The following is a 26,387-nucleotide window of genomic DNA, read 5'->3' as shown; positions in this document are numbered from 1 at the left end:
CACCAGGAGCCGACTGGGTGTTACTGGATCTTCCAAAACGTCAGCCCCGAAAGGATTGAGACCATGACTGTTGTCTGCCCAAATTTTGCCGAAAGGAAGAATCGGTAGACCGGGGGACTCGGAATCTCTGATTTCCATGGAAGCAAGAACGAGCGGAAAAGGAGCCCCTCGATCTGGGCTGATCCTCTGGCAATCTATGCACTTAATTCTTGCCCAGGGACTGAATCATGTCCTCCAAGTCCTTCCCAAAAAGCAACTTGCCCTTGAAAGGCAGGGATCCCAGCTATGCTTTGGAAGAAACATCCGCCGACCAGTTTCTTAACCATAGAAGCCTGCGTGCCAAGACAGCCGAAACCATAGACCTGGCCAAAGTCCGTAACAAGTCGTAAAGAGCATCAGCACTGTACACAATTGTCGCTTCTAGACAAGCCGCTGGAAGAGCTTCCCCGTCTCAAAGATCGGCATTGGCCTGTAGCTGTAGCTGTTGCACCCAGCCCACAAGGAAAAACTGCTGCACATGGCAGCCCGCACTCCCAGCGCTGAGACTTCAAATATTTTCTTGAGCTGGAGCTCCAACTTCTGGTCTTGCAGGTCTCTTTCAGGGCTGCCGCCCCCGTGACCGGGATGGTGGTCTTTTTGGTAACTGCAGACACCGCTGCATCCACCTTGGGAACATGAAGAAGGTCTAAAGCTTCCTCTGGCAAAGGATATAGCTTATCCATTGCTCTACTAACCTTCATCCCGAGGTCAGGGGTGTCCCATTCCCTGAACAGTAAGTCAGTGACTGAAAAATGAAAAGGGAATGAAGTGGTCGGACCCCGCAAGCCCAACAACACCGGATCCATAGCTCCCATCCGGGATTCTTCTGGCGGTACCTAACTCTCCCAAAACTGCAGGAATAAGGGGACCCAGCTCCTCCTTCCTGAAAAGGCGGACCACCTTCGGGTCATCCCCCTCAACAACATGGGGGTTGCGGGATGAATCCTGCTGCTGATCTGCATCGCCATCTACTCCCAGTGGAGGTTTGGATGGCAGAGTTTGATCATCCCGGTCCGAAGTCTCAGAAGAGGAATCTGTGTTTGTGTGTGGTGCCACAGAACGTAAGGGGCACTTACCCTTTGAAGCGCCAGCATACCTATAGCTTTTGGCAGCTTCCGTGCCCTTGATATGGGCAAATCAAAGGAACTTTTCTCCCCTGCTTGCTTCTTTGCTGACTTTCTGGCCTTAAAGGCCTTATGAAGCAGCAATTATGAAATCCGATGAAAAGGAGGAGGAATCAGAAGCCCCCTTGGGGCTGTCCTCTGCCGCATCTGCATCTCGGTTCTGTGGTCGAACCCCCCCCCCCCCCCCCCCGGGAGGCCATTTGTTGCGGGGATAAAGGCGGCGGGAGAATCCCCTCCCCCACCGCAGCTTGTGTGGCAGCCCTGAAGGTGCTCAAAATGGCGTCCGTTCCCGCGCTCAGTGGGAACGGATCACGAAAAGGAGTACTCGATCTCTGCACCCTCGTTGCTGCTGGGCGAGAGCTCCCCCCTGCATCCCCAGTCGAAACGGAGGATCCCTCCCCTCCGGGGAGACATGAGGAGCACAGGCCCGGCAAACTGTTCTGCGTGGCATGACTGCAGGAGTCCCGGAACGCGGCAAAGTCGACCTTGAAAAAAGACAGCAGGCACGCGGGATGGAGGAGCTGGCAGAGAAGGGAGAGCCCGATCACACAGAAAATCAAAAAACAAGCTTTTATTTTTTTAAAACCTGCCCGGTTCCTGAGTCCTTGATGGTTCCTGTCCTGCTGGGTTGAGTGAGCTGGGCTCCCCGGTATCACCCCCAAAGCAGCACTTATTATGCAAATAGGGCCCTTGACCCCTAGCCTTAACAGCCTCTATTCACCAGGGGTGATGGTCCCCTCAGGACCTGGCAACCCCCTGGGAGGCTCAAAGAAATCTTCTGCAAGTCTCTGTAGCAAACTTTTTTTTTTTAAAGAGGTATTTTAAGTCACCCAATCTGCCTATCTAAACTGCCTATGCACTATTATTGGCTTTTTTTTTTTTAAGAATACCTCACTAACTAACAGACTGTAGGTTTTGCACCTCCACTATCTGCTAGAGACAGAGAAATACTGACGAGCTGTAGGTGACACCTCGGGGGTTAGGGCAGAGTCTGTTAAAACTTCTCTGTCTCTATCTACTGGAGGGGAGGCAAAACCCAGGAGTCTGAATTGATCCGGGTACGTACAGGGAATAAAGTTTTAATACTTATTCAGCAGTGAAATGCAAGTTTGTATAGCTGGTTTTATTTCAATGAAAAATTCATTTTGTGCTTTTGCTGAAGATTTTCTAGAAATGCAAAAATAAAATAATTGCAAATGTTAAATAAAATTGGGTTTAAACAAAATTTGTCATGGAGGGACAAGAGGTCTCAACAGAGCTATAAAAACAGGAGTACTTCTGGGGCATGATATTAAAACCCTCTCAAACAGCGATCCTCCATATGAACTTGGGCAAATCTATTTTCATGTACCCATAGCTACAACTGAACAGCGGCATCATTTCCTCAGCTCCCTAAAAGCTGTTCAGGCACCGGAAATATACCAAAGGTCTTCTTCCACAAAGCTGCCAGCAAGGATGTTTCTACCATATTACACCTGAGCATCTTCCCCAAATGTGATAGAAGAGTTATTACACCTGTACATCCTTTCTAGAGGTACCAGCAAGGATATTTCTATGGTATTACACTTGCATATTCTCCTCAGAGATTACAGAGGAGATATTTTTAGAATATTGCATCTGTGCATCCTCCCTAGACACAGCAGCAAAGATATCTGAATGGTATTACACATGGGCATCCTCTTAAAAAGTCACAATATTATATCTGTACATCCTCTCCAGAGGTGCCAGAAAAGATATTTCTATGGCATTATGCCTGTACATCCTTCCCAGAGTTGGCAGAGGGGATATTTCCATAAGCAAGTTGATGCTCTGTCTGGATAAAGTAAAGCTGCTTAGAAGTAACAGGTGTTCTCCGTAGACAAAAGGACAATTCAGCCACACAAGTGAGTGTTGTCATCTGATGGTGCTGATGTAGAATATGGCCTTTAAGAACTAAGATGACCTAAAAGTCTTTCTGAACATGTGCAGGTCTTCCCATGCAGCCACCACTGAACAAGTATCCAAAGTCTTTCTACCAGCTACTCTATGTGGAGGGGGTGGGATTGTGAAGCCAAATTGTCTTGCTATCTATGGAGAACACTTGTTATAAGTAAGCAACTTCGCTTTCTTTGTGGATAAACAAGACTAATTTTAGCCATACAAGTGGAGGACTCCCAAGGTAAGGGCCTGATTTTCAAAAGCATTTACATGCATAAAACTGGGTTTTAAGCATGTGAATGCAATTTACCTGAAGCAGACATTTGAAAATTGCTACAATACATGCCATTGTATTGTCCATAGGATTTACATGCACAAGTGCATTTTACACACATAAATAGCTTTTTAAAATTCACCTGTAAGGTTACAAGTCAATAATTCTTTAACTATATAGTATTCTAGGGAGTGCAGCCAGGTTAGTAGAGCAGATAGAGGAAGAATTGATGCAATTAAATGACTGGCCAAAACGGCTCTCTCTTTGGGAGTCAAGACAGTAATGACTGCCAAAGGTATGGCTAGAGGCCCAAGCAGCAACTTTGCAGATTCCCTCTATCAAGGCAGAACGAAGGTGTTCTAAGGAATTCAAAGTAGCTTGCACCTGATGAGCTTTAATGTTGTTGTGACCCTGAAAGCCAGCTTTAGCATAGCAGTATGAAATGCTGTCAGAAATCCAGATGAAGAGGATTTACTTAGCCACTGGATTTTGTTTCACCAGGTTATCGGAAACAAAAGAGTTAAGGGGATTTTCTGTATGAGTTAGATGTTTTTAAGTAGAATAATAAAGCTGTTCTGCACTCCAGGATACGAAGAGTTTGCTTACTTCTGCTGGTATGAGGTTTGGAAAGAAAGATGGTAGATTTAAGGATTTAAATGAAATTTGGAAACCACTAAAAGCAAAAGCGTTGGATGAGTCCTTTATACCACCCTATTCTTAAAGACTTGAGTATAGGGAGTATGAACTACTAAAGCTTGGATCTCACTCACCCCACATATTAAGGTTACTTCTATTAAAAATATTTTCCAGGAAAGAAATTTGAGATCCACTGCTACTAAAGGTTCAAATGGAGGATTCATTAGCTGAACAAGAACAATATTTAAATCCTATTGTGTGTATGTGTGAGTGATGGGGGGGGGGGGGGGAGTATTAAGAGGATGGTGATAAAGGCCTTTAATGAATCTTTCCACTATCAAATATTGAGAAATTGGAGGGCCCTATAAGTGGTGGTGATATGCTGCAGTAGCACTTGCATGGACTCTGACCAAATTAGTCTTCAATCAAAATTTGAAAAGACTAATTAGATAGTGAAGTTGGGCAAATGAACAGATCATCTTTTTGATATGTACACCAAAGGGAGAGTTTTTTCCATTTCAAACTGAAGGAACATCTAGTGGAAGGTTTCGTTGCTGCTCGAATGACTTCCTTAAATTTTAGGAGAAGGGACACAATGTGTACTGGCTTGCTTTCAATATCTATGCTCAGAGTGCTAGAGACTCAGAGTTTTGTTGTATTGTTTTAGGTGTTTTGGGAATACTTGCAATCACAGAGGTTGAGCAACAGCTAAACAGTGATGCCATGGAAACCAAAGCTAATGTGACCAAAAGGGGAATATTAATATAACTTCCCCTTTGTCTTTTCTTAACTTGAAAAGCTTTCTGAATATGAATGGTATCGGGGGGAAAGCATATAGTAGTCCTTAAATCTATGGGATGGAGAACATATTTGATGCTAAACAACTGAGTATCTTTTTGAATAGTAAGGAGGGAGCTTGTGGTTGAACAGAGCTGCAAAGAGGTTTATTGGTGGAACTCCTCAAAGATGAAAAATTATTTGAGTTGTGCTGATATGCAGGAACCATTTGTGAGGTTCAAGGTGTTAAGGGTTCTGCTAAGAAATTGACCTTGCCTGAGAGATAAACTACACTGGGCAACACATTTTCACAAAAGTCATGTTACTGAAATGAAATTAGTCAATTCTTATAAATTTCCATGTGCTAAACACAAATGTGACTGTGAAAATGCAAAATTGGCTCTAGTTTTTTTGTAATATGCAATAATATAATTACATCTTGAACTGTATGCCAATAGTAGGAGACCTACGGTTAATACCATTTGAAAAATGAAGTCATAGACTACGTCTTAGATTTCTTTGCTTGTCTCTTGTACACCTGTTCGGGAGCATCTCTGCGGAGAACTGCATCTCTCCACACCATGGGGACTGCAAACGGCATTGATGGTCTTGTGCCATTCAACCACTGTGAAAGCTGTGTTGCACATGTAGCACAGCATATATGCGGCGCCCAAGGCTTGTCTTGGTCGCCAATCTTGCATCCGAAATAAAGATGATATGCCTTCTTCACTTGAGAAGTTATACTTTTCTTCTGCTTCGCAAATGTCACTTCCCCACAAATATAACAGAAATTGTCCACGGTATTAACACACTTTCGAGGCATTAGTATTCTGTACTTAATTTACCTAAATGGATAAAATAGAAACAGTTTTATGCAACAGTAGTTTAAACTGTATCCCACGAAGTCTGGAATATTTCAAATGCTCACCCTTTCTGACTGTGCTTCATATAGTACACTGCTGACGTCAGCTTACTCAGCAGCAGCATGGCAGTAGAACTGCATTGCATCAAAAAATGATGTAATAAACTTTGGATGATGTGTGCATGATGGTATTATGCAATATGATGCAATATTACATCATTCTAGGCTTATTTAGGATGTTGTTACAGTCCTACTGGATAAATTTACACGACTAAACATAGAAAGTGAACTATATTAAATATCTTCAAAACAAGAGCCAATAAAAACTTTTCATGGTCATATTCGTGTTCAGCACATCAAGATACTACAGAGTAGGACCTTTTTAGGTCAGTAACACTTTCATTGTTGCCCAGTGCTATTTTTCACAGGATTGTCCATATTTTGCATGCTTTTTTGCATAGCTTTACAGACCCTGTTCTTCCTTGTTTGATGATGAGCCATAGTTCGAAAACTTGAATAGAACTGAAGATAGGTCTTAGCTCCAGAACAGCCATGTGAAGCTTTTGCTTTTGTTTTGTCCAAGTCCCCTGTTGAATTTGTGGAGGATGAAAGGTGAAATTTGCGGGTTGGGTCTACCACCTTAAAGAGTTAGTGGTAGATTTTTTAAAAAGAATGCGTGCGCGCATCCATGTGTGAGTGCTACCCGTTGCACACACATGTGGGTGGCGCGCACAAGGGGGGCCAGACATAGGCCAAAATTGCGTGGTGATGCATCATCTGGCTTCCCCAGTTCCCTCCCAGTCTGTGCCAATTCAGGAGCGGACTGGGAGGGAACTTCGGATCCTAACCACCCCCTATCCCTACCCTAGGTACCCCTAATTTTTGTTTTAACCTTTTGCTCCTGCAAAGGAGCTGTAGCAAGCTGCGTGCGCCGGCACGCGATCCCCCGGCACAGCGGCAAATGGCCGCTGTACCCGGTGCCTTTAGCCCCTCCCCTCCCCCCTCCTGAGGCCTGCTCTTGTGCGTTTAACAGGGGTGCAAGGCCTGGCCGCGCGCGTAACCCGTGTTTTACGCGCGCAGGCCATTAAACATCGAGCCTTTAATGAGGAACTTGGAGAGATGTTATCTTATACAACACCAGTTATAAGTTCTAGCTTCAAAACAGCTTTCAGTGCCACTGAACGTTTTTCATATGATGTTGTGCAGAGTGTATGACATGAACCGTGGCCTCCATTTGGCCCCATGTTTCCATCAAAGTTTTGATAGATACCAATGATTGTTTGAGAAAGAGCGTACAATTCCAATTATAGTGTTCATTCTCTGTACTGGAGGAAAGGCTTTCCTTTTCATGGTGTTTAGCTGTATTCCTATGAAGTTGGTGAAGTGGAGTCAGAGTGGACTTTTGGAAGCTGACAATGAATCTGAGCCAAGTTGGGAGTTCAGAGCATGTAGTAAGTAGAGATCTTTGCTTCTTGATAGTTTCTGCTCAATATCAGCCAATTGTCTAAATAGGGGGAAAAACTATTTTTCCTCATATAGGAAACCATGGCAGCCAGGCACTTAGTGAATACTCTTGGAGATGCTGCTAGGTCAACAGGAATAACTATTGATAATGCTGCTCAGCCACAGGTATTTCCTATAGTTGATGTGAATGAAAATGTATGTGTAAGCAGCATCCTTGATATCTAGGGCAGTCAGTCAATTTTTTTTTTCAAGTGTGGGAAGAGTGTGTCAAGAGTGTAGATCATGAAACCGTTCTCTTTTGAAGTGTTCTTAAGTCTAGAATAGGGCACAGGCATCCAGACTTCTTTGGGATGAGAAAATACCTGGCGTAAAATCCCCTCTCTCTTTCAGAAATGGGACTAGTTCTGTGGCATTGGATGCCAATTTGTAAAAATTGATGTTGTTGCAAAGGGACCAAATGAGGAGTAGGCAGAGTGAGGAGGAATAGGTTTTGAAAATTCAGCTGATACTGTTTATGAATGATTTTCAAAACCCAATGGTCTGTAGTAATAGGGAACCACTGGGGATAGAAAAACTGGAGTTTTCCCCCAACTGAAAGAGCTTTGTTGAGGGCATGATGGGAATGAGAGGCTTGGTAGTCAAAAACTAAGGTCTGGTTTTTGCAAGGTTTGCACACACCTTTCTCTCATATGCAATCTGCTTTGCTGCTACTGCTGCTGCTGAAACTGTGGGCATGGTCTCTGATAAGGATATGGCTGGTAACTCTTGAAAGGGTAATATTGCCTCCTGTATGACTCTGGTTGGTATCTCCTTTGAAGAGATTGGTGGTCAGAAGTAGCCACTGACAATGTTTGGAAGATTAAATAGGGATCTTTTATAAGGTCAACCATTTCTTGTAGAGACTTATATACTAAGTAACACTGAACCTAGCACAAGTTTTAACCTATGTTTTAGAATGGACTTTTCCTTGCTAACATAGCCCTGGTATTTAATAGGGGTTTTAGCATGGAAAATGCATGCAAAGACTTGGTTTGAGTGTACACTATTTTCTGGACAATTCAGTGATCCCAGAGAGCCTTTAAGAGGTTCCCCATGTCAGTTCTTTCAGTGAGAGATTGTGTCTGGGCAGTTGGGAGTCACTACAACCAGTGGCCTTTTGTGTTCAGTGACAGTAGGTGGTGGCAGTGGGAGCAAGGGCTGGGATCAATCCCTCCATGGAGCAGCAGCAGCTGGCGTCTCAGTCAAGACAAACAAGAGAGCAGGATGAATCTGCTAGTTCCAGGGAGAAAAAACAGCACCCATTACCTTGTTGTATCCCATGGTACTGTGGGTTTCTACCATACAAGTAAAATAAAACCTGCACTAAAATTTAGCTCCCATTTTAGTGCAGGTTTAATTACATTGGCCCCAAAGCAAGATATCTTTAGTACAATATACACATGCTAATTATCATGCATGTCTTCTCGAAGACCCAATGCTTTTATAGCTAGGCAAGTCTTCTGGCATCTATGGCTATCATCAATGATCTTGAAGCGGTATCATAATCATCATATGAAGACCTTATGAGATGTTTGGCATATTCTTCATCTAGATAGTGTAAATAGATCCTGTGAGCTGAGCAGAGGCATCCCTTAATTTCAGAAGTATATTGTAGAGGTATTGGAGGGCCGCAATCCTAATCTGGGCATGGGTGATTGAAAGACTTTCTTGCCTCTATCCAGTAACTTGGAATCCTTTCCTGGAGTGTTTTATAGATCCTTTTGCTTTCTTCAATACTAATTCCACAGCCATGGATTTGTGAAGTAGATGTACTTTCTTATGCCCTGGGCAGGGCTGAACCTTATACTTAAGTTCCAATTTTCTCATGACCAGCAATGTGGAGAGAGGGTCTGCCACATCCTGGATTGAACCTCCTGCAGAAGTCTATGTACTGGAACAGAGATTATTTTTTTAGGCTCTGAACACCCAAGATGTCTTTCCCATGGCTCCACTTTTAATTTAAATGGAATTGAATCTGCCATTTTTTGAAGGAAGGCAGGATAGGTTATATCTTCTGGTGGAGATATACTGTTAGCTGGTTCAGGTGAAGGATCAGAGGGCAAACCTGTAGATTCATCTTCCAAATGATTGGAGTATGAGTTATGACTGTGAACTTCTTGCAAATCCATGATTTCTATAGCAGGCTCATACAATTGTGGTTTATCTTTTGAAGAAATGGAGCTGTGAGATTTTTTTGTTGAAATATCCTATTTCGTCTGGAACTGAGGGATGGACAATTGAGAATCCAATTTACTAAGGAAGTTTTCTAGAATGGGTTCCATTAAAGAAGGAGCTGTAGTAGATACATTTTCATTTAATTGTGGATAAATTCCAACCATAATATTTCTATAAATAGGATAGTATTGTGGAGGCAGTGCAGGGAGCTCCACTAAGTATCTGATTCTGGTACTAGAATTAGCAGAGTACTTTTGTTATCAGGTAGAATGACAAGCTGGGGATTGAACAATGTGTCTCTGCGCTGAGATGAATGCGGCAATCAAGTGCCGACAGATTATAATGCTGATGAATGTTTGGTACCAAAGTGCATTGGTACAAGCATCTTTGATGTCAAGGCATGTGACATGGTTGGTACCAAGGGTTTGTAGACATCAACAGTGGATGGCAACAACTTTATGCTGACAGATCTGTGCAGAATCTTTTCCCTCTAAGCACTGATGGAGCCCACTTTCTCATACTTTTTGTGCCTCAAAGATGATGTTGGGGAATCAAGGCTTCAGTACCAAGAATTCTCTGATCCAAGTTCTTTAGATTTAGCTTTTTTTTAGGTCTATGGTAGAGAAGACCAGAAAAATTTCATCTTAGGATTCCTGAACGAGAAAGCCCTGGGGAATATCTGACACACTGCACAGTTAATGATATAATGTGAGGCTCTGAGGCACCAAAGGCATAGGTCATGGAAGTCAAGGCTCAACAGTTTGAATTCACACTGTGACCAGCATTTAAATGGTCTTTCTCTTGACATGATGAGAAAACATGTAAGTGGAAAAAAAAAAGGGAAAATGCCCTATACTATTATTTTTTTAAGCAACTCATGGAAGATGCCAAAAAGAAAATAAATGAATAATACTAAACAAAAATAAAATTCTAATAATTTTATCTGAAAAAACAAGCAGCTTGGAAGAGAATGAATAAATGCATCCTTTCGCTTTAATGGAAGAAAAATGAGGAGACTCATATGGTGATGGCAGCTGCATGGGAATACCATGCATGCTCAGAAAGACTTCTAGGATTTTGATACATAATAATTAATCTGGGTTCGTTTCAAGGATGTTAGCTTCTGACAATGTGTGGAGGGTTTTAAATTTGGTGTGGTGGGCCAATATTCGGGAGTACCCTCAGTCCTGTTAGCCATGAATGCTGAAAAAACATTCACTACGGTGAATTGAAAGTATCCTTTCAAAGTGCTCGAGAAAATGGGGCTGGGGAAAATTTTTTTGACTTGGATTTGGAAAATTTATGTAGGTCCCTCTGCATGCATTAAGATAAATGGGGGTTACTCTGCTCCTTTTTCGGTCTGTAGGAGCACCAGGAAAGGGTGTCCATTGTCCCCACTTCTTTTCACTCTATATCTTGTAACCTTGTAAATAAGTTGCTGTAAGTTAAATCCCCCTCTTCTCACCTCCAACTCCCAGTTATTTATTTCCCTGTTTTATTGTAACTGTCACTCTCCTTACAATGCTCGTTACAATTGTTTGAGTTATCTCTTATCTTGCACACTTTGTTAAATGTAAACCGGTTTGATGTGATCCATGTCATGAAAGCCGGTATAGCAAAAATAAATAAATAAATAATAAAATAAAATAAATATCTGGAACTACTGGCTGAGAGGATCAGACGCCTTCCTGGCATTCAGGGAATAATTACTTTTTTCGGACGCTACCAGTCCCCATATCAGAAGCAACCCTTCGCTCCTGGCAGAAACAGTTTTGTTTCATATGGAAGAGAAGGCGAGAGGGGTTCTTTATTAACCAAAATATAGGGGGGGGGGGGGGGTTGGGGGTCCCGAATCTTTTGTGGTACCATATTGCCGTACAATGACGAGCTGTAATCAATAGGTACAAAAAAGGGAGGTCAAACACTAAATTCAGCTAGAAGGATCATTACTGAGCAGTGTCCCTCCAGATGTGCTGATGTAGTTGGCCCAAAGAGCCAGACAGGCCCTCAGCTTGGTGCCACCTATCCCCATTTTCACACAGGAGATGTGTGATAAATGGAAAGGTTCTATTTTGGGGGATAAGTCGTACTGTTATAGATCCCAGTTTCATTATAACAGGGAATTTTCTCCAGGTTTAACTACTAGGACTTTCCTGCGATGGGGGGGAAATGAGCTTAACTAGGCTGGAACAAATATGGAATGGCAAGGGGATAACTGATTTTCCTACTCTACAAAAGAAATTCTTGTTCCCTGAGAGGAACCACTATTCATGTGTACAGATTTCTCATTTTATAAAGCATATGGAGGTGAAGAGGGCTCTCTACTGAGAGATAAAATGTTATTTGATGGAAACTATGAAGGAACACATCATGCTACTCTTTCCATTTCTAAACTGTATGGTCTCTTAAATGAAGAGAAGTCAAACCTAAACATTTGGTTCTTGGGAATGAGACTTGAGGTATCAGTTGGAAGAGACAACATGGGATCTTTGCTTTCTATACGCAGGAAAAAACTCAATCTCATCCATTTTAATTGAAAATAGTTATAAATAATATACTGCTGATATCTAACACCAGAGCAATTATAAAAGTACTATCAAACGCTAGATGATAAATGCTGGAGGAAATGTGGTCAGTGGGGAACCTTTTTCATATTCTGTGGGACTGTCCAAAGGTGGTTTTAATTTGGGACATGATCTTGGACTTGATAATGCAAGTCATGGGCATTTCTGTCCTGAATGACCTGAAACTGTTACTGTTGAACATACTTTAACCATGGGTCATGTGACAGTAGCCGCCAAATGTGAATTGGCACATTGCTGGAGAAAGCCTTCAATCCCCTCTGAGGAACAGTCCAGTTGGGCACAGGACTAGCAAGGGTACATTATTTGAATAGATTAACAACGATTAAATGCAACAATTTTACAGAAATTTGAAATGATATAGAATATGTTATGTGCAGTGGTCTAAGAAGTAGAATTCAACTAACTGATGATCATATTATATGTTATTTTTCAGAATGCAGTAGATACTGAGAATCCCCGGGAAGGCTATGTTCAATAAGCAAGTGGGGAAAAGCAAAGGGGGGGGGGGGATCCAGTTCTTCAGATTGAAAAATTAAAGGATATAACTTTAATAAAAATTCTACTGGTGTTGACACTGCTTCTTATTAGTATGTTCAGTTGGTGTTTCTGAAGAAACTATAGATTGTATGTTACCAGCTGTGCTGTATTAATGATTATTGGGTCAATAAAACAAATTTAAAAAAAAAAGAAAGATTTCTAGGTCTTTCTGAGCTCAAAGGGAGCAGGTTCTATTGTAGGAACTGTCAAATGACATCACCCACTTGTGCGGCTGAAATTAGTCCTGCTTGTCTATGGAAAAATGTCATTATACAATATTTTTATAACAGGAAACAAAAATTGGATTTAATGGTCCATTATTGGTACACTCAATCTAAAAGCATTCCTTTTTGTTCCAAGGTACATTTCCTCATGGTATTCTGATCTGTTACTCCAACCTTTGCAGTCTTCTAGACAATAAAAAGCTGCTAAGCAGAAGAATAAAGCTTAAAAGCATTGCACTAAACCATAGCATTCACCATAAAAAAATTATGAAGGCACTTGGGTTTTTCTTTCTTTTCAAATATGTTCAAGATGCCTAGCCTACAAGTTAGGGTATTTATTATGATGGTGGTAACCGTTTGTGTATAGTACTAACCGTTAGCCATGGGGTTCTGCTTGATATACTCTCTGCGTATGCTGATATTTTTCAGCAGGCACTGCCTGGCATGTGCTCTCCTCTCCTTCACAGGGTCCTTGGCACATAAGGCAAAGATTGCCATGTACTCCAACGGAAGCTGCAACTTCACCAGAGCCTTGTGTAGCTTCTGTGCAAAGATCTGCCTCACCTGGTAGCACTCATCCTACAGTGGCAAACAACAAGGCAACAGAATTGGCGATTTTATTAGGTTTAAGTATGGAGAAATTAATTCTTACCAGATAAATTCCTTCCTTGAGTCAAGCCAGAATAGTCTAGATGCCTGGTTTAAGCTCACCAACCAGCAGATGGAGACAGACCAAAAGGTATGCTAATGCCACCACATACATGTCCTGTGCTGACTTCAGCCTGCCAATATTCTGTGTCAGAAACTAAGAAAATACTAACCAACACTCTCTCCATCTCCTCCCACAAGAAAATTATAAAAGAAACTCATGACCGACAATCAAACTCACTTTTTTTCTTTTATTAATAAGAAAAATAACTTACCCAAACAATAATGCTGAGCGGCAACAACACTATTACAAAAAGAAATATCAGCTGAGAATAAAACCTTTGGCAGAATAGGGAGGATCTTGGACTGGTCTGGCAGGACTGAAGGAAAGGAAATTATCAGTTAAGAATACTTTTCTCCTTCCTCTTCTTCCAGCCAGACCAGTCCAGATACCTAGGATATATCCAAGCTACTTGTCCAATGGGCGGGATACTGCCAAATCTGCTCTCAATACTCCTGAACCAAATGAGGCCTCTTCCCTGGCTCGCATGTCTAGTCAAAGACTTTGAAAATGAACGCAAGAATGACCAGGTTGCCGCTTTGCAGATCTCTAGCAGAGACAATTGAGATCTGCTCATAGTGCAGCCTATGTCCTAGTGGAATGTGCCCTCAATCGTTTGGGTAATGGAAGTCTCTTGGCTACATAAGCTGCACCAATCATTTCCTTAATCCAATGTGCCATAGAAGCTTTGGATGCTGTTTCATCCTCACTAGGCCCAATGAACCAAATAAAGAAGTGATGGACTTTCTGAAACCATTAGTGACCTTTAAATGATGCAGCTCATCATAATCGTCTCGACAGGACTTTCTCTGAAAGGATGGAAGACAGATCACTTGATTACGATGAAAAACCAATACTACTTTGGGAAGGAACTGAAGGAAAATACCAAAAATGGCTCCCTAGCAGACAAGGCTTACAACTCCGAAATTCGCCTAGCAGAACAAATAACCACCACCAATACCGCCATGAGAATGATCAACTTAATTGAAATCTACCTCAATGGCTCAAAGGGAGCACCTGATAGGAAAATCAAAACTAAATTCAGATTTCACGAAGGAACAAATTTTTCTCATTGGAGGATGAATATGCAACGCTTCCCTAAAGAAATAAGACACCTCCAGATGCAGAATACACAGGTCTACCCCAATCCCTTAACCAAACCATTCTGCAGAGATTCTAAAATTTAAAGTACTGAAGTTCTTCTAACTAATATATCTACCAGCACACCAATACTCAAATAATGAACTGGGTTTTACATACACAGAGGTCAAAGCCTTTCTGGCTCAGAGCAGCTACCACCTTCTGAGAATAAAGCAAGTTTGCTTATCGTAAATGGTGTTTTCCGTACTTAGTAGGATAAATTAGCCATGACATGTGGGTCATGGAACGGACTCCTCTCTCCTAGCTAGTAGAGCTTTGAGATCTACTGAACATGAGGGAGTTCATGCACGGGTGTTGCCCTATAAACTTCCCCAGTCTTTATTAGAGCTAATACTAGCTATGTAGTTGATTCTCCAGAGAAATGGGTGGGTATTCCATGGCTAATTCATCCTGCTGTCTACTGAAAACACCATTTATGGTAAGCAAACTTGCTTTGTCTGTCAATAAGCAGGCTGAATTAGCCATTACATGTGGGGAATCCCAAGCTAAGCGTTGTAGTGGTGCATTTACTAAGTAAGCAACCAGGACTCCACTATGGAGTGTGGACTACAATGAGAACAGGTTATGCAAAAATCTGCTTGCTCAAATTTACTGTCAGTCCTTGAGATGTTATCAAGACAGTAATGGGAAGTAAAGTATGAATTGATGACTAGGTTGCAGCTTTGCAAATGTCTTCATTAGGTACTTCTTGAAGATGAGTAACTGAAGCAGTCAAAGCTCTCATTTGATAAGCTTTCACAGGATTTGTAATTTGCAAGCCTGCTAAGGTGTAGCAGTGTTGAATACATTCAGTCAACTACTTAGAAAAGATGCTTGGCGTCCACTATGCCTAGCCTGTTAGGGCCATACGATACAAACAGTTGAAAAGTTTGGTGATGGGGCCAAGTTCTTTCCTTGTAATAGACTAAAGCTCTTTTGCAATCTAAAATATGAAACTTTTTTTCTCCTTTATGCGTACGAGGTCTTGGAAAGAAGCTAGGCAATACAAAGGATTGATCGATATGGAAAGCCAATACAACCTTTGGAAGAAACTTCGGGTGAATACTGAGGACTATTTTGCTGTGGAAGAATTGCATGTATGGTGGATAGTGAATGAGAACTTGAGTTCACTGTCTCTCCTAGCTGACTTCACCGCTATGAGGAACAGTACTTTCCATGACATGAACTTAAGTGGAGCTGATTCCAATGGCATCAACTGAGTAAAGACCACATTCAAGTCCCATGGAACTGGCAGCTTTTGTTCTAGAAAGCTGACATGCCATAAACTCTTCAAGAATCTAGATATCTGTGGATGAGTAGAAATCAGTTTACTGTCTACCAGAACATTGTAAGCCGCTATGGTGCTGAGATTACTCACACAGAAGAGGTGGTGAGTATAGAATCTGAAAAGTATAGCAAGTACTTTAGCAAGTGCTTGGGCCAGCACCACTTAGAATATCTGTTCCATATGAAGACATCATTTCTTCTAGTTGATGGCTTTCTAGATTAGAATATTATGTCTACAATCTCTCTACGTAAATCAAGGCCCACAATTACTGAGCACTCAACATCCAAGCTGTCAGGTTGAGGGTTGAAAGACTGGGTTGATAAAGTTTCCCTTTGTCCTGAATTAACAATGTAGGGTTTTATTCCCAGATGCATGGGAGGACTGCTGGAAAGTTGTATGATATACGCAAACTGTATCTGTCTGGGCCACACTGGAGCTATAAGGATCAGAATAGTGTGTTTCTGGAGAAGGTTCTGTGTTGTTCTGATGAGTGGAATTGGTGTAGAAGTTCACATGAGGCTTGCCCCTCAATAGAGGAGGAAAGCGCCCTGAACTAGTCAGAGATTGCTAGGCAGAACTCAACAAAATTGATTTAGTTTTCTGTTCTGTTTGAGCAGACTAGGTCCACAGACAGTTGTCCCCCTTAAATCGAATAGTCTGTCGACTCACTCACTGCCACAGAGACCACTCATGTTGGACAAAACTCTGCTGAGTTGATCTGCCAACATGTTGGAGATCCCCGGAAGATAGGTAGCCTATAGGACAGCTTGACTGCTGACTGCCCAATTGCAAACCTTCAGCACTTTCTGGCAGAGAGACCACAATCCTGTGTCTCCCTGTTTGTTGACATAAAACATTGAGACTTGGTTGTTGGTCTGAGTCAGGATATTTCTGCCCTGAAGAAAATGCCTGTTAACTCCAATAGGTTGATTTGAAAAATGCTTTCCTTGAGCAACCAGATACCCTGGGTATGAAAGGATCCTATGTGAGCTGCCCATCCTTTGGTGGATTTCTTTTCAACGAACTGTATATGAATCTGATGTACAATCCTATGGTATTTTCAAACCACCCTGTTTTGGCACTAAGGCTCAACAACACGAGCCCGCCATAACAAATCTATGAGGTTAACTCTGCATGAGCCAATTATAGACCACATGGGACTAGCACGTAATACATTGCTGCAAAAGATGATGTTGTTTTGAAAATACCATCCTTTGGTGGAGGCATCCGTCACCAGCATAATTTGATGGGGGAAGTACGTGAAGGGGAGCTCCTTCCTGGAGAACTTGGGGTGTAACCACCACTGCAACTCTCGCTTCATGACCACTGTAACTCATACCACAGTCGACAGCAGTAGAGTTAGCTGATCCCATTGAAAACAGAGTCTCCACCAAAGGTTCCGATATGAAGGCAGGTCAGCAGGACCACATGGATGACTGTCGCCATATGTCCTAAGAGCACCAGGAGTGCTCTGGCTATCGAGCATGGAAAGAACTCCAGCTTGTAGATAAGCGATGACATGATGTTCATGTGATTAGAAGATATAAATATTCTCTCTTGTAATGAGTCTATCCAAACCCCGATGAATTTGATTTCCCATAATTGTTTAGAAAACCAAGCATTGTAAAAAACAAATTGTCTTGTGCAGGGAATGGAGCATTTCTTCCCAGTAGCTTGCCATGACTATACAATTGTCCAGGTAAGGAAAAACTTGTATCCCTTGGCAACGCAGATGCACCACTAACATGGTGATGCATTTTGTAAAGACAGGCCAAACAGGAGTTATCTTGTAGCGCTACTGTGATGGGTGGATGGGTATGTGACCATATGGATATTTTAAGTCCAGGCACACATTCATTCATCTATCTGTATGTAAGGGAGAATCGTGCTCAGGGAATTTATTTCAAATCTCTCTTGGAGCAGATGTTTGGTCAAGTGTCTCAAGGCAAGAATGGGCCTCAATCCTCCTGACTTCTTGGAGATAAGGAGATATTGGGAGTAGAAGCCCTACCCATGTTGGGATACAAGGATTGGCTCTATCGCTAATTACTTGAAGCAACAACTGGACTTCCAAACAAAGTTGCACCAGGTGAGACAGATCTGGATTGAGAGTCAAACAATATGGAAAAATATAATATCCGGGAGAAATGTAAATGGTACCAGACTGCATGATTTTGAGAATCCTTGGTTATCTGACCCTGCATTTCCAAGAAAATTTGGAGTCTTTCCCTCACTGGAACAGAGGAGCACAGATTGTTTGGTAGGATCAATAACTAGACCTAGGTTTGGGCCTGCTACGTGGTTTTATGATGACGGACTTCTCATTGTCGAGGTCTAGCCGGAAACAGCTGCTGACACTGGGCCAGAAGAGGAGGCAGATGATACTCTTCAAAAGTGATGTCTGTGAAAGTTCAGTTGTTTGCACATGAAAAAGGAACATCTCAACATAAGGGCTGTTTGGGAGTCATCGAGAGAGTGTACTGCCATAATCTGTTTTGTTTTTTTTTTTGGTTTATTTCAGTGACCATTTCTCTGAGCTTTTTGCTAAACAGATTGTCCCTTAAACGAGAGGTCTGCCAACTTCTCATGGACATCCTTGCTTATGTTGCTCGCTCTAAGCCATGCCATGCATCGAGCCCTGAAAGAGGCTGAGGAGGTAAGTGAAACAGAAATGAACGAGTCAGACAGATCTGAGGTGGTGGTGAATGCCTTCTTCTGTATCTACTCGTACTGCCCTCCAAGGGACACTCCGCACCCCCTCTATCAAATCCACGAAACTTATTTCCACTATGAACAGAGCCTTTTCCCTGGCCGGCCCTACTCTTTGGAACTCTATGCCCCCAGACCTGCGCTCTGAAACATCTACACCCAAATTAAAAAAAAAGCTAAAAACCTGGCTATTCCTACAGGCCTTTCCTTCCCTCAACAACCATCTTCCTGATGACCCTCTAAGCTGTGCATAATGCATTCCCTGTATCACCCTTTACAATGTATCCCTGTCGACTTTTTCTCACAATAACTTTCTCCCAGATGACCTTATGAGCTGTTTACACTTTTTCGATTTATTATCCTCACATTGTGCTTCTCGTACTATTTTTACAATGTGCTCCTGTTGACTTCTCCCTCTTCCGCCTTGGTTGAGGAAACATCATCCCCTGTAAATAGTTACCCAGTTTCCATTTGTTCATGTGTTTTTCTTGTATGAATCATTTAACTGTTCTATGTAATGGCACTGCCAAAAAGTTTTAAGTTATCTGTAAACCGACACGATGTGCAAACGGTTGTCGGTATATAAAAACCTACAAATAAATAAAATCTATAAGCGGATGAGAATGAAGCCTTTTCTGCAACTTATGAATATAAGTTGCAGAAAAGGCTTCAGCTTCTGAATGCAGTCATGGAAGTATTGTACTATGTAGAATTGGACAGCAATGCGAGCGGTGGGCATGGAGGTGGGCATGAAGTTTTGAAAAACCTTCTTTCCAAATTGTCAAGTAGTCTTTGGTCTTTTCCTGGTAGTGAATTTGAGTGAATTTCTGGCTTTTTCACTTTTTTCATAGCAAATTCGACCACTATAGATTGGTGTGAAAGCTGAATGACCTCGAACCCTTTTGAACTCTGTATTTGAGATCAAGCTTCCTCGACCTAAGAACACCCGAAACAGGTATTTCCCACATCCTTATTTGTAAGATGTTGAGGATGCCATGGACTGAAAGCGCCACTGGTTCTGAGGAGTATCCAGATTTTGAAGACGACAGAGGAGTTCTGAGTGGGTTTCTTTGTCTTTATGGATAGGGACTCCAAGCCTCGATCCTCTCTTCTACAAATCTGGAATAAGTCAGGTCCTCTGAGGATGAGGTGTGGTCAGGCGGATCCAGAAGCGAGTTAGAAGGTATACCTGTAGAATCTTCTTCTGCATCTAATGCCATGGGATCATTTATCCAGGACTCTAATGATGAAAAGGGCGAGCCGAGATTATGAAGAATCCCAAATTAAGGGTTCTGATGATGTGTTCATCCTTATAGGTGAGACAAACTCTGCTCTGAGGAACCGCTGCTGCACTAGTGTAGAGGAGAGGCTGGATAGTTACTTCCATCTCTTTAGTCAAAGAGGTAAAGAAATTTCTCACCAAAACCGTGATCTGGTCAACTGACTGATGTGTCCTGTGACCTGGCATGGATGGTGGTACATCATGTTCCAAGTCTAGGATAGGTTCCTGCATCTGAATGGGATGGAACATACTGGTTCTAGTATTTCCAAATGAAGACCCTCCATCAGTATCTGGATGGCATGAAGGCTCTTATTATTGGAGGAGGCAGAAGTAATTTGATCCTTTTTACCACAGAACTAGGAGGGGCTGCATATAGTTATATTGGTAGAGCAACTTAAGATTAGGGTGTTGAACAAAGTGCATCGATAGCTTCAATGAAGTGAAATGCTTGGATGCTTTGGCAGAACGTGACTAATTGCTTTGATGAATCTTTATTGAGACGCATTGAGGAATTTGGTGGACAGCAAGGATGCTGCATCAATGCAAGTGTCGCTGCATCAGCACTGAGCTGTATATTCTTGCACTGTGCATCATGGGGTTATGAATCTCAGGACCAGATGCACTGTGTGGCTAGAGCATGGAAGCCTTAAGATGCATTGATGAAGTGTAGGTCACGCACACTGTGGGCTTCAGTGCTTGAGCACATCAGCTCATGGGTGCATTGTTTGCAGAGTGCATCAGCACCAGTTTAGATGATTGTTGTTTTAATGGCACTGGTGCTGATATACCACATTTTATGTGTTTATGCTTCTTTGACACAGACTTTTGATGGTTCCAAAAATTGATGCTGCTGCTTCTTTGATAAAAGGTGGTTGACAGTATTCGACCCTGCGGCTTCAGCCTAGGCCAATGGAGAGTCTTTGAAGAGCTCCTGCTCAACTTTTTTCCTGGCAAGGAAAATGGACTGCACTGCGGGAGGAGGATCTACAGTGAGTCCAGACAGATTTATGCAGCAACTCAATTTAATCACCTTGGAACTTTGGGAGCACAGGGATATCCATCCACAAGCATGACAATTATTTTGATCATGTTCCAGCCGAGGCACTGATAGCATAGCTCATGGTAGTCAATGAGGGTCATTACCTTGCCATAGATGCAGTTTTTTAATCCACTGTTGATTTTTGTCTTCTGGCCTGACATGTTGAGCAGGCAAGGCCTTTTCTTTTTTTCTTTTTCTTATTTTTTATTAGCACTGAAAAGTGCTGTTGCAGGTGTTGCAGGGACAGTGAGACAACTAAATAAGGTAGAAACTCAAGAAAAATTAATACATTTAAGAGAATTTAAGGATTTTTAGAGAAAAATTATCTGCAGAGTGAGTTCCCATCTGTGCTCTGTTCTGTCAAAAACGAGTAGGCTCATGAGGCAACTCCTGCACATGTTCAGTAGAGCTCAAAGCTACCCATATGTAATGGTTAATTCAGCCTGCTTATCGAAGGAAAACTTTTTTTTTCTTTTTTTTTTTTTTAAGAGGCCAAGCCTTCTCAAAGGCCAGGCTGTAAAATAAAAGCAAGCCGAATCTTTATTCACCACCAGTCCTTGTATGAGCAATCCGCGACTCTGGGGCAACAACATCAGTTGCCCGTCCAGCAATTTCACTAAATCCACATACTAGGAGTGCTTAAGACAATAGGGAGCAACTGCAAACACAAGCCCTATATGATTGGAGATTTTTATGTCCACCACAGGCCATGGCAGAAACACAAAGCAGGCCCTCTATTGGCCAAACTTGAACTAAGGCATCAAAATCAGATGACCTGTTTCTTTTCTCAGCTGAAATACCTGTCCACCTTTGCATTTCAATCGATTGCCATCAGGTCCATTACTGGTATCCCCCCATCTGGAAACTATATGGTCAACTGCCATATGCAAATGTAGTCTACGCGCCAGGATTCAGTTCGTTGTGACTGAAGAAATCTGCTTGAATGTTTGCTACTCCCATGATGTGCACCACGTAAAGACCCCTCACATGCTCTTCTGCCCAGGTTAACAATAAACCTGCCTCCACTGCCACCTGAGGACTTCTGATTCCTCCTTGATGACTCACATAACCACCGCCGTCGCATTGTCTGGCAAGATCCTGATGGCTGGGCCCTGCAGAAGAGGAGAAAACTGAATGAGCGGCAAACGAATTGCCCTGGTCTCCATGGACCACTTCACCTACTCTATAGTCCAAGTGCCCTGAGCCACCAGGCCCTGACAACTAGCTCACAAACCTAACAAACTGGAGTCAAATATTGCCATCACTCAAGAGGGAGCTTTGAGTTCCACTCCATTCTTTAAGTTCTCGGCAGCCAGCCATCAGGCCAGACTCAACCTGATCTACTCCAGATAAAGCCGCCTCACTAAATAGTTCTAGGACTGGAGAGACCACCTCAATAGCTAGGCTCTTTGTAAGGGCTTCATGTGTGCTCTTGCTCATGGCACCAAATCCAATGCCAATGCCATGGACCTCAACATTTTTAGATAATTCCATATTAGTGGCGTGTGATCAAAGCCTTCAAGGAATTCACAAAAAAAAAACCCTGATCTAATTGATTTTTTTTTTGCATTTTTTTCCTGCACTGTCAGACTGCCATGAGTGCTGCACTTATTGAGTGAAGACTGAGAGCCAACAGAAAGAGACCCATGCACCATGCAACAGTGAGCATCTGTATTGCAGCCACAGAGGGGTTCAATAGAAAGGGGTTATCAGCAGTGTCAACAGCAAAGCATGGGGCAGGAGTTGGGACCATGCTTTAGACTGAAGCAAGATTCCGACTTCTGCCCCCTGCTGTACTGATGACTGAGGCATGTGGAGCAGAGGTGGGACCTTATTTTGGGAGAGGGCTGTGCCAGGCCACCTGCATGAAGCAAAAATCTGAATGCAAGACACTTTAAGAGGTGACGGCATGACACGGCAGCAGTGAGAAGATTAGTATTGTCCACCTTCTTAGGTCATTCCGAAGTATCATTGTCTTGACAAGGCTCAAATCAAGCAGAAGGTATTGCTGGCAACTTGCAAGGGGGCGGGGGAGGGAGGTCCCAGTTCAAAGTAAGAATGCTGGAGACTGGAGGTGAGGAGAGTTTACAGTTAGACTGCTGGGGACACCGGGGAAGGGAGAGTGGATTGAGACTCAACTGCTTCTGAGACTGCTAGGGTGTCAAAGGGGAAGAGGGAGTTAAGTGTCAAATTCCTCTCCCTCCCCCCAGTCTCAACCAAATGCCCCTCCCCAAGTCCCAAGTAGTATCACTCTCAAATGCGTGCCCTTCTCCCTCAGTCCCTGGCAGTCTCACTCATAACTTGAAATTGAGACAGCTGGGGAATCAGAAGAGGGGGTTAAGAGTAAGACTGTTGGGAACTCAAGGGGGCAAAGAAGTTAAGTTCTATGTTTGCATAATCCAAAGGTTTTAGCAGCTTACAAGAACATAATTAATCAGATAAAAACACAAATCAAACAAGACAATTACCACAGCTAAACCTCTTTAAGACTGTATAGCACAGTCTAACAGATTAAAACCAGTATCATGAAATAAAATGATGACACAAATGAAACATAAAATAAGGCCACAGGTGGTAGAACACCTTCAAATATAATTTAACCAAAAGCCTTCTTAAAAAGGAAAGTTTTATAGAAGATGTTATTGTTAGCTGTTTCTTAAAATTTTTTATATAGGATTCCTTTCTGAGACTTTATGGGGTTCTGCAGGGATCATCTCTTTCATCTACACTTTTCAACTTATACATGCTCCCATTATGTAAATTTTTAGCTGGACTTGGTTTAACCCACTTCATATATGCTGATGATGTTCAAATTTTAATTCCAGTCATTGAATTTGTTGAGAAAGCATTGAAACTTTGGGAGATTTATCTTGTCGCTATTAAGCGATTGCTAGCACAACTTAGCCTATCACTAAATCCAGCTAAAACAGAGTTTCTTATACTCACCCCAAAGTAAACGATCCTATCCCACTACATGTCACAACACCCATGATGATTCTTCATGAAATCAGAGATCTGATGTAATCTTAAATAGTGAACTTAATTGTAAGAAATGGATAAACAACCTGATAAAAGACGGATACTTTAAACTTCATTTTTAAAAAAAACTAAAACCTTTATTGCATACTCAGGATTTTAGAACTGTTTTGCAAGCATTGCTATTTTCAATAATAGATTACTGTAATGCACTTCTTTTAGGTCTCCCAGCATCTTCCATTAGATCCCTTCAATTGTTACAAAATTCAGCTGCAAGAATTCTTACCAACACTAAACTGTGCGAACACATAACCCCTGTATAAAAAAATTTACACTGGCTCCCCATCATTTAACAGTCTCAATATAAAACATTATCACTAATTCATAAAACCTTATATAATGAAAAAATGGAATGGCATACTATAGCACTTCACTTCCACACACCTCAAAGAATAACCAGATCAGCCAGCAATGGAACCCTACCCATCCCTTCACAGAAATCAGCCCACCTTAATTCTGTTAGACAAAGAGCCTTGTCAATCGCAGGTCCACAATTGTGGAATTCATTGCTCCAGGAACTTAGAATAGAACCCAATTCCAAAATATTTAAAAAAGGTATCAAAAAATTGGCTCTTCCTAACTCTACCTCAATATTATTCTTTTAGCTATTTCATTTACAGAATTTTATTTGAACTTTTTTTTTTTTTTTAATTTTTAATTTCTCATTTTAATATACATCCAAGTCAATACTTGTTTGAAAATTATAAAATACAAATGGAAACACAGTAATCTTCACATCTTATAAGGCAACATACTAAATTTGTATTTTAAATAATAAAGGAAATACGGAGACACCTCATATAAGGAGCGATTTTGAGGTAATCTATTACAACATGAAAATTAACAGCCTGATAGAACTCTTGCTTATTTCAATTTCCACTTTATAGTGAGGCTTCTTAGGGGCGAGAAGCCAAGAAATCCCTAAGCTGAGAGGGTTCAAGGAAAATATATTTCTGTTCCTGGTAAACAATATAGCATTTGCACGGGAAGTGCAGTTTAAATTGAGCCCCTTTTTGAATCGCTTCAGCTCTCATATCAATGAAAAGTTTACGCCTAGTTTGGGTCGCTTTAACAATATCAGGAAAACACCACAGTTTATGACCAAAGAATTTTTCTTGACTATTTCTAAAAAAATATTTAGAAACATTATTTTTATCCATAAGAAATGCAAAGGAAATCAGTAAAGTTCTCCTCTGGGTCACAATCATCTCTTGTGAGGATTCAAGTAAAGTGGTAACATCAGGTAATAAATGTTCATCTATATTTCCACGATTAGAATCCGCTGTTGGTAGATAGTATGCTTTCGTTACTACGGGTTTCACCTCTTCAGGCATTTTCAAAATTTGAATTGTATAAAGTCTGAATAAATCAAGTGGAGAAATATTTTTCAAGACCGGGAAATTCAGAAATCTCAGATTGTGGGATCTCAAGGAATTTTCTATATTCTCAAGCCTCTTATTGACAGTTGATTCACTCTGAATTAAGTTTAGTTGTATTTTTTCTACTTCCTTTATACGTCTGAACTTTTAGTGTTTTAACAATGTTACATTCTTTCTTATTTCTATTATTTAATTTATATTTTATACATGAAAGCTTTACAGTATATGTCGATAAACTAAGATGTTATGGTGTATTAGATTTTTATTTTTTAGATTTAAACATGTTGTTGTAATACCTGTTTTAATTCTTTCAATTGTTTTATCTTTTGTTATGTAAACCGATGTGATATATTTTTGAACGTCGGTATATAAAACCAAACAAATAAAATAAATGGAAGATTGCTTTACATCATTGGATCAGCCACAGCAAACAATGGGTCCCTTGATTCAACTAAAAGTACCATGTAGTTGGAATATTGTGTAAACATTGCCCAGTAGATCTTACATTTCTTGTTGGCTTATAAATACGAAATAAGGAGCTAATGCAAAATGGGATATCACTGCTTAAAGCCTCATGTAAGAGAGTAAGAATCAAATTTTATCTTGAACTGAATAGCCAACCAGAGCAAAGTACCACAGTTATATGGTCCCTTCGAGAAGATGCAGTTAAAATTCATGCAGCAGTGTTCTGTATCATTTGTAGTGGTTTAATAGCTGAAGCAGATAACCCAAGGTAAACAGAGTTACAGTAACCTAAGCCACTTATCAAAGCGCCTGTATTACAGTTCTTAATGCGCACCCAAGCACTTTTCCTGGGTGCATGATGCTGCCAAGGAGACGCTAGGGACAAATGTGCGCCCCCTAGCACCTCCTCGGCAGCAGGCGCCCAGGAGAGGTGGCTGTCAGCAGGTTAGGAAAACAGACGCTCAATTTTATGAGCGTCTGTTTTCCTAACCTGACCACCAGCACTTTTTTTTGTTTAATCTTTTGGTTCCTCAGACTTAATATCGCCACGAAATAAAATTGGAGGATGTACAGAAAAGCAGGCTTTAATTTCTAAACACAAAAATGTGTGGGTCTGGCGCACATTTTTGGGTGAATTTTAAATCTCCCGCGAGTGTAAAATCCGGGGGTTATGTGCGCGGCCGGGTT

At 41.6% G+C, this 26,387-nt stretch overlaps 1 protein-coding gene across 2 annotated transcripts in view; it reads right to left on the bottom strand.

Moving 5' to 3' along the window:
- Window positions 1-26,387, bottom strand: part of PDS5A (PDS5 cohesin associated factor A) — a 734,756-nt gene that overhangs the window by 234,276 nt on the left and 474,093 nt on the right. For both annotated transcript variants that reach the window (XM_029589173.1, XM_029589180.1), the window contains exon 25: window positions 13,028-13,232. In XM_029589173.1, the coding sequence (XP_029445033.1) occupies window positions 13,028-13,232 (205 nt within the window). The remainder of the gene's footprint in view (window positions 1-13,027; window positions 13,233-26,387) is intronic.

This window comes from Rhinatrema bivittatum, chromosome 1 (genome assembly GCF_901001135.1).
Source record: "Rhinatrema bivittatum chromosome 1, aRhiBiv1.1, whole genome shotgun sequence".
NCBI lineage: Eukaryota > Metazoa > Chordata > Amphibia > Gymnophiona > Rhinatrematidae > Rhinatrema > Rhinatrema bivittatum.
Note: the sequence above shows the minus strand (reverse complement) of the source record. Positions and strands in the feature narration are given on the sequence as shown.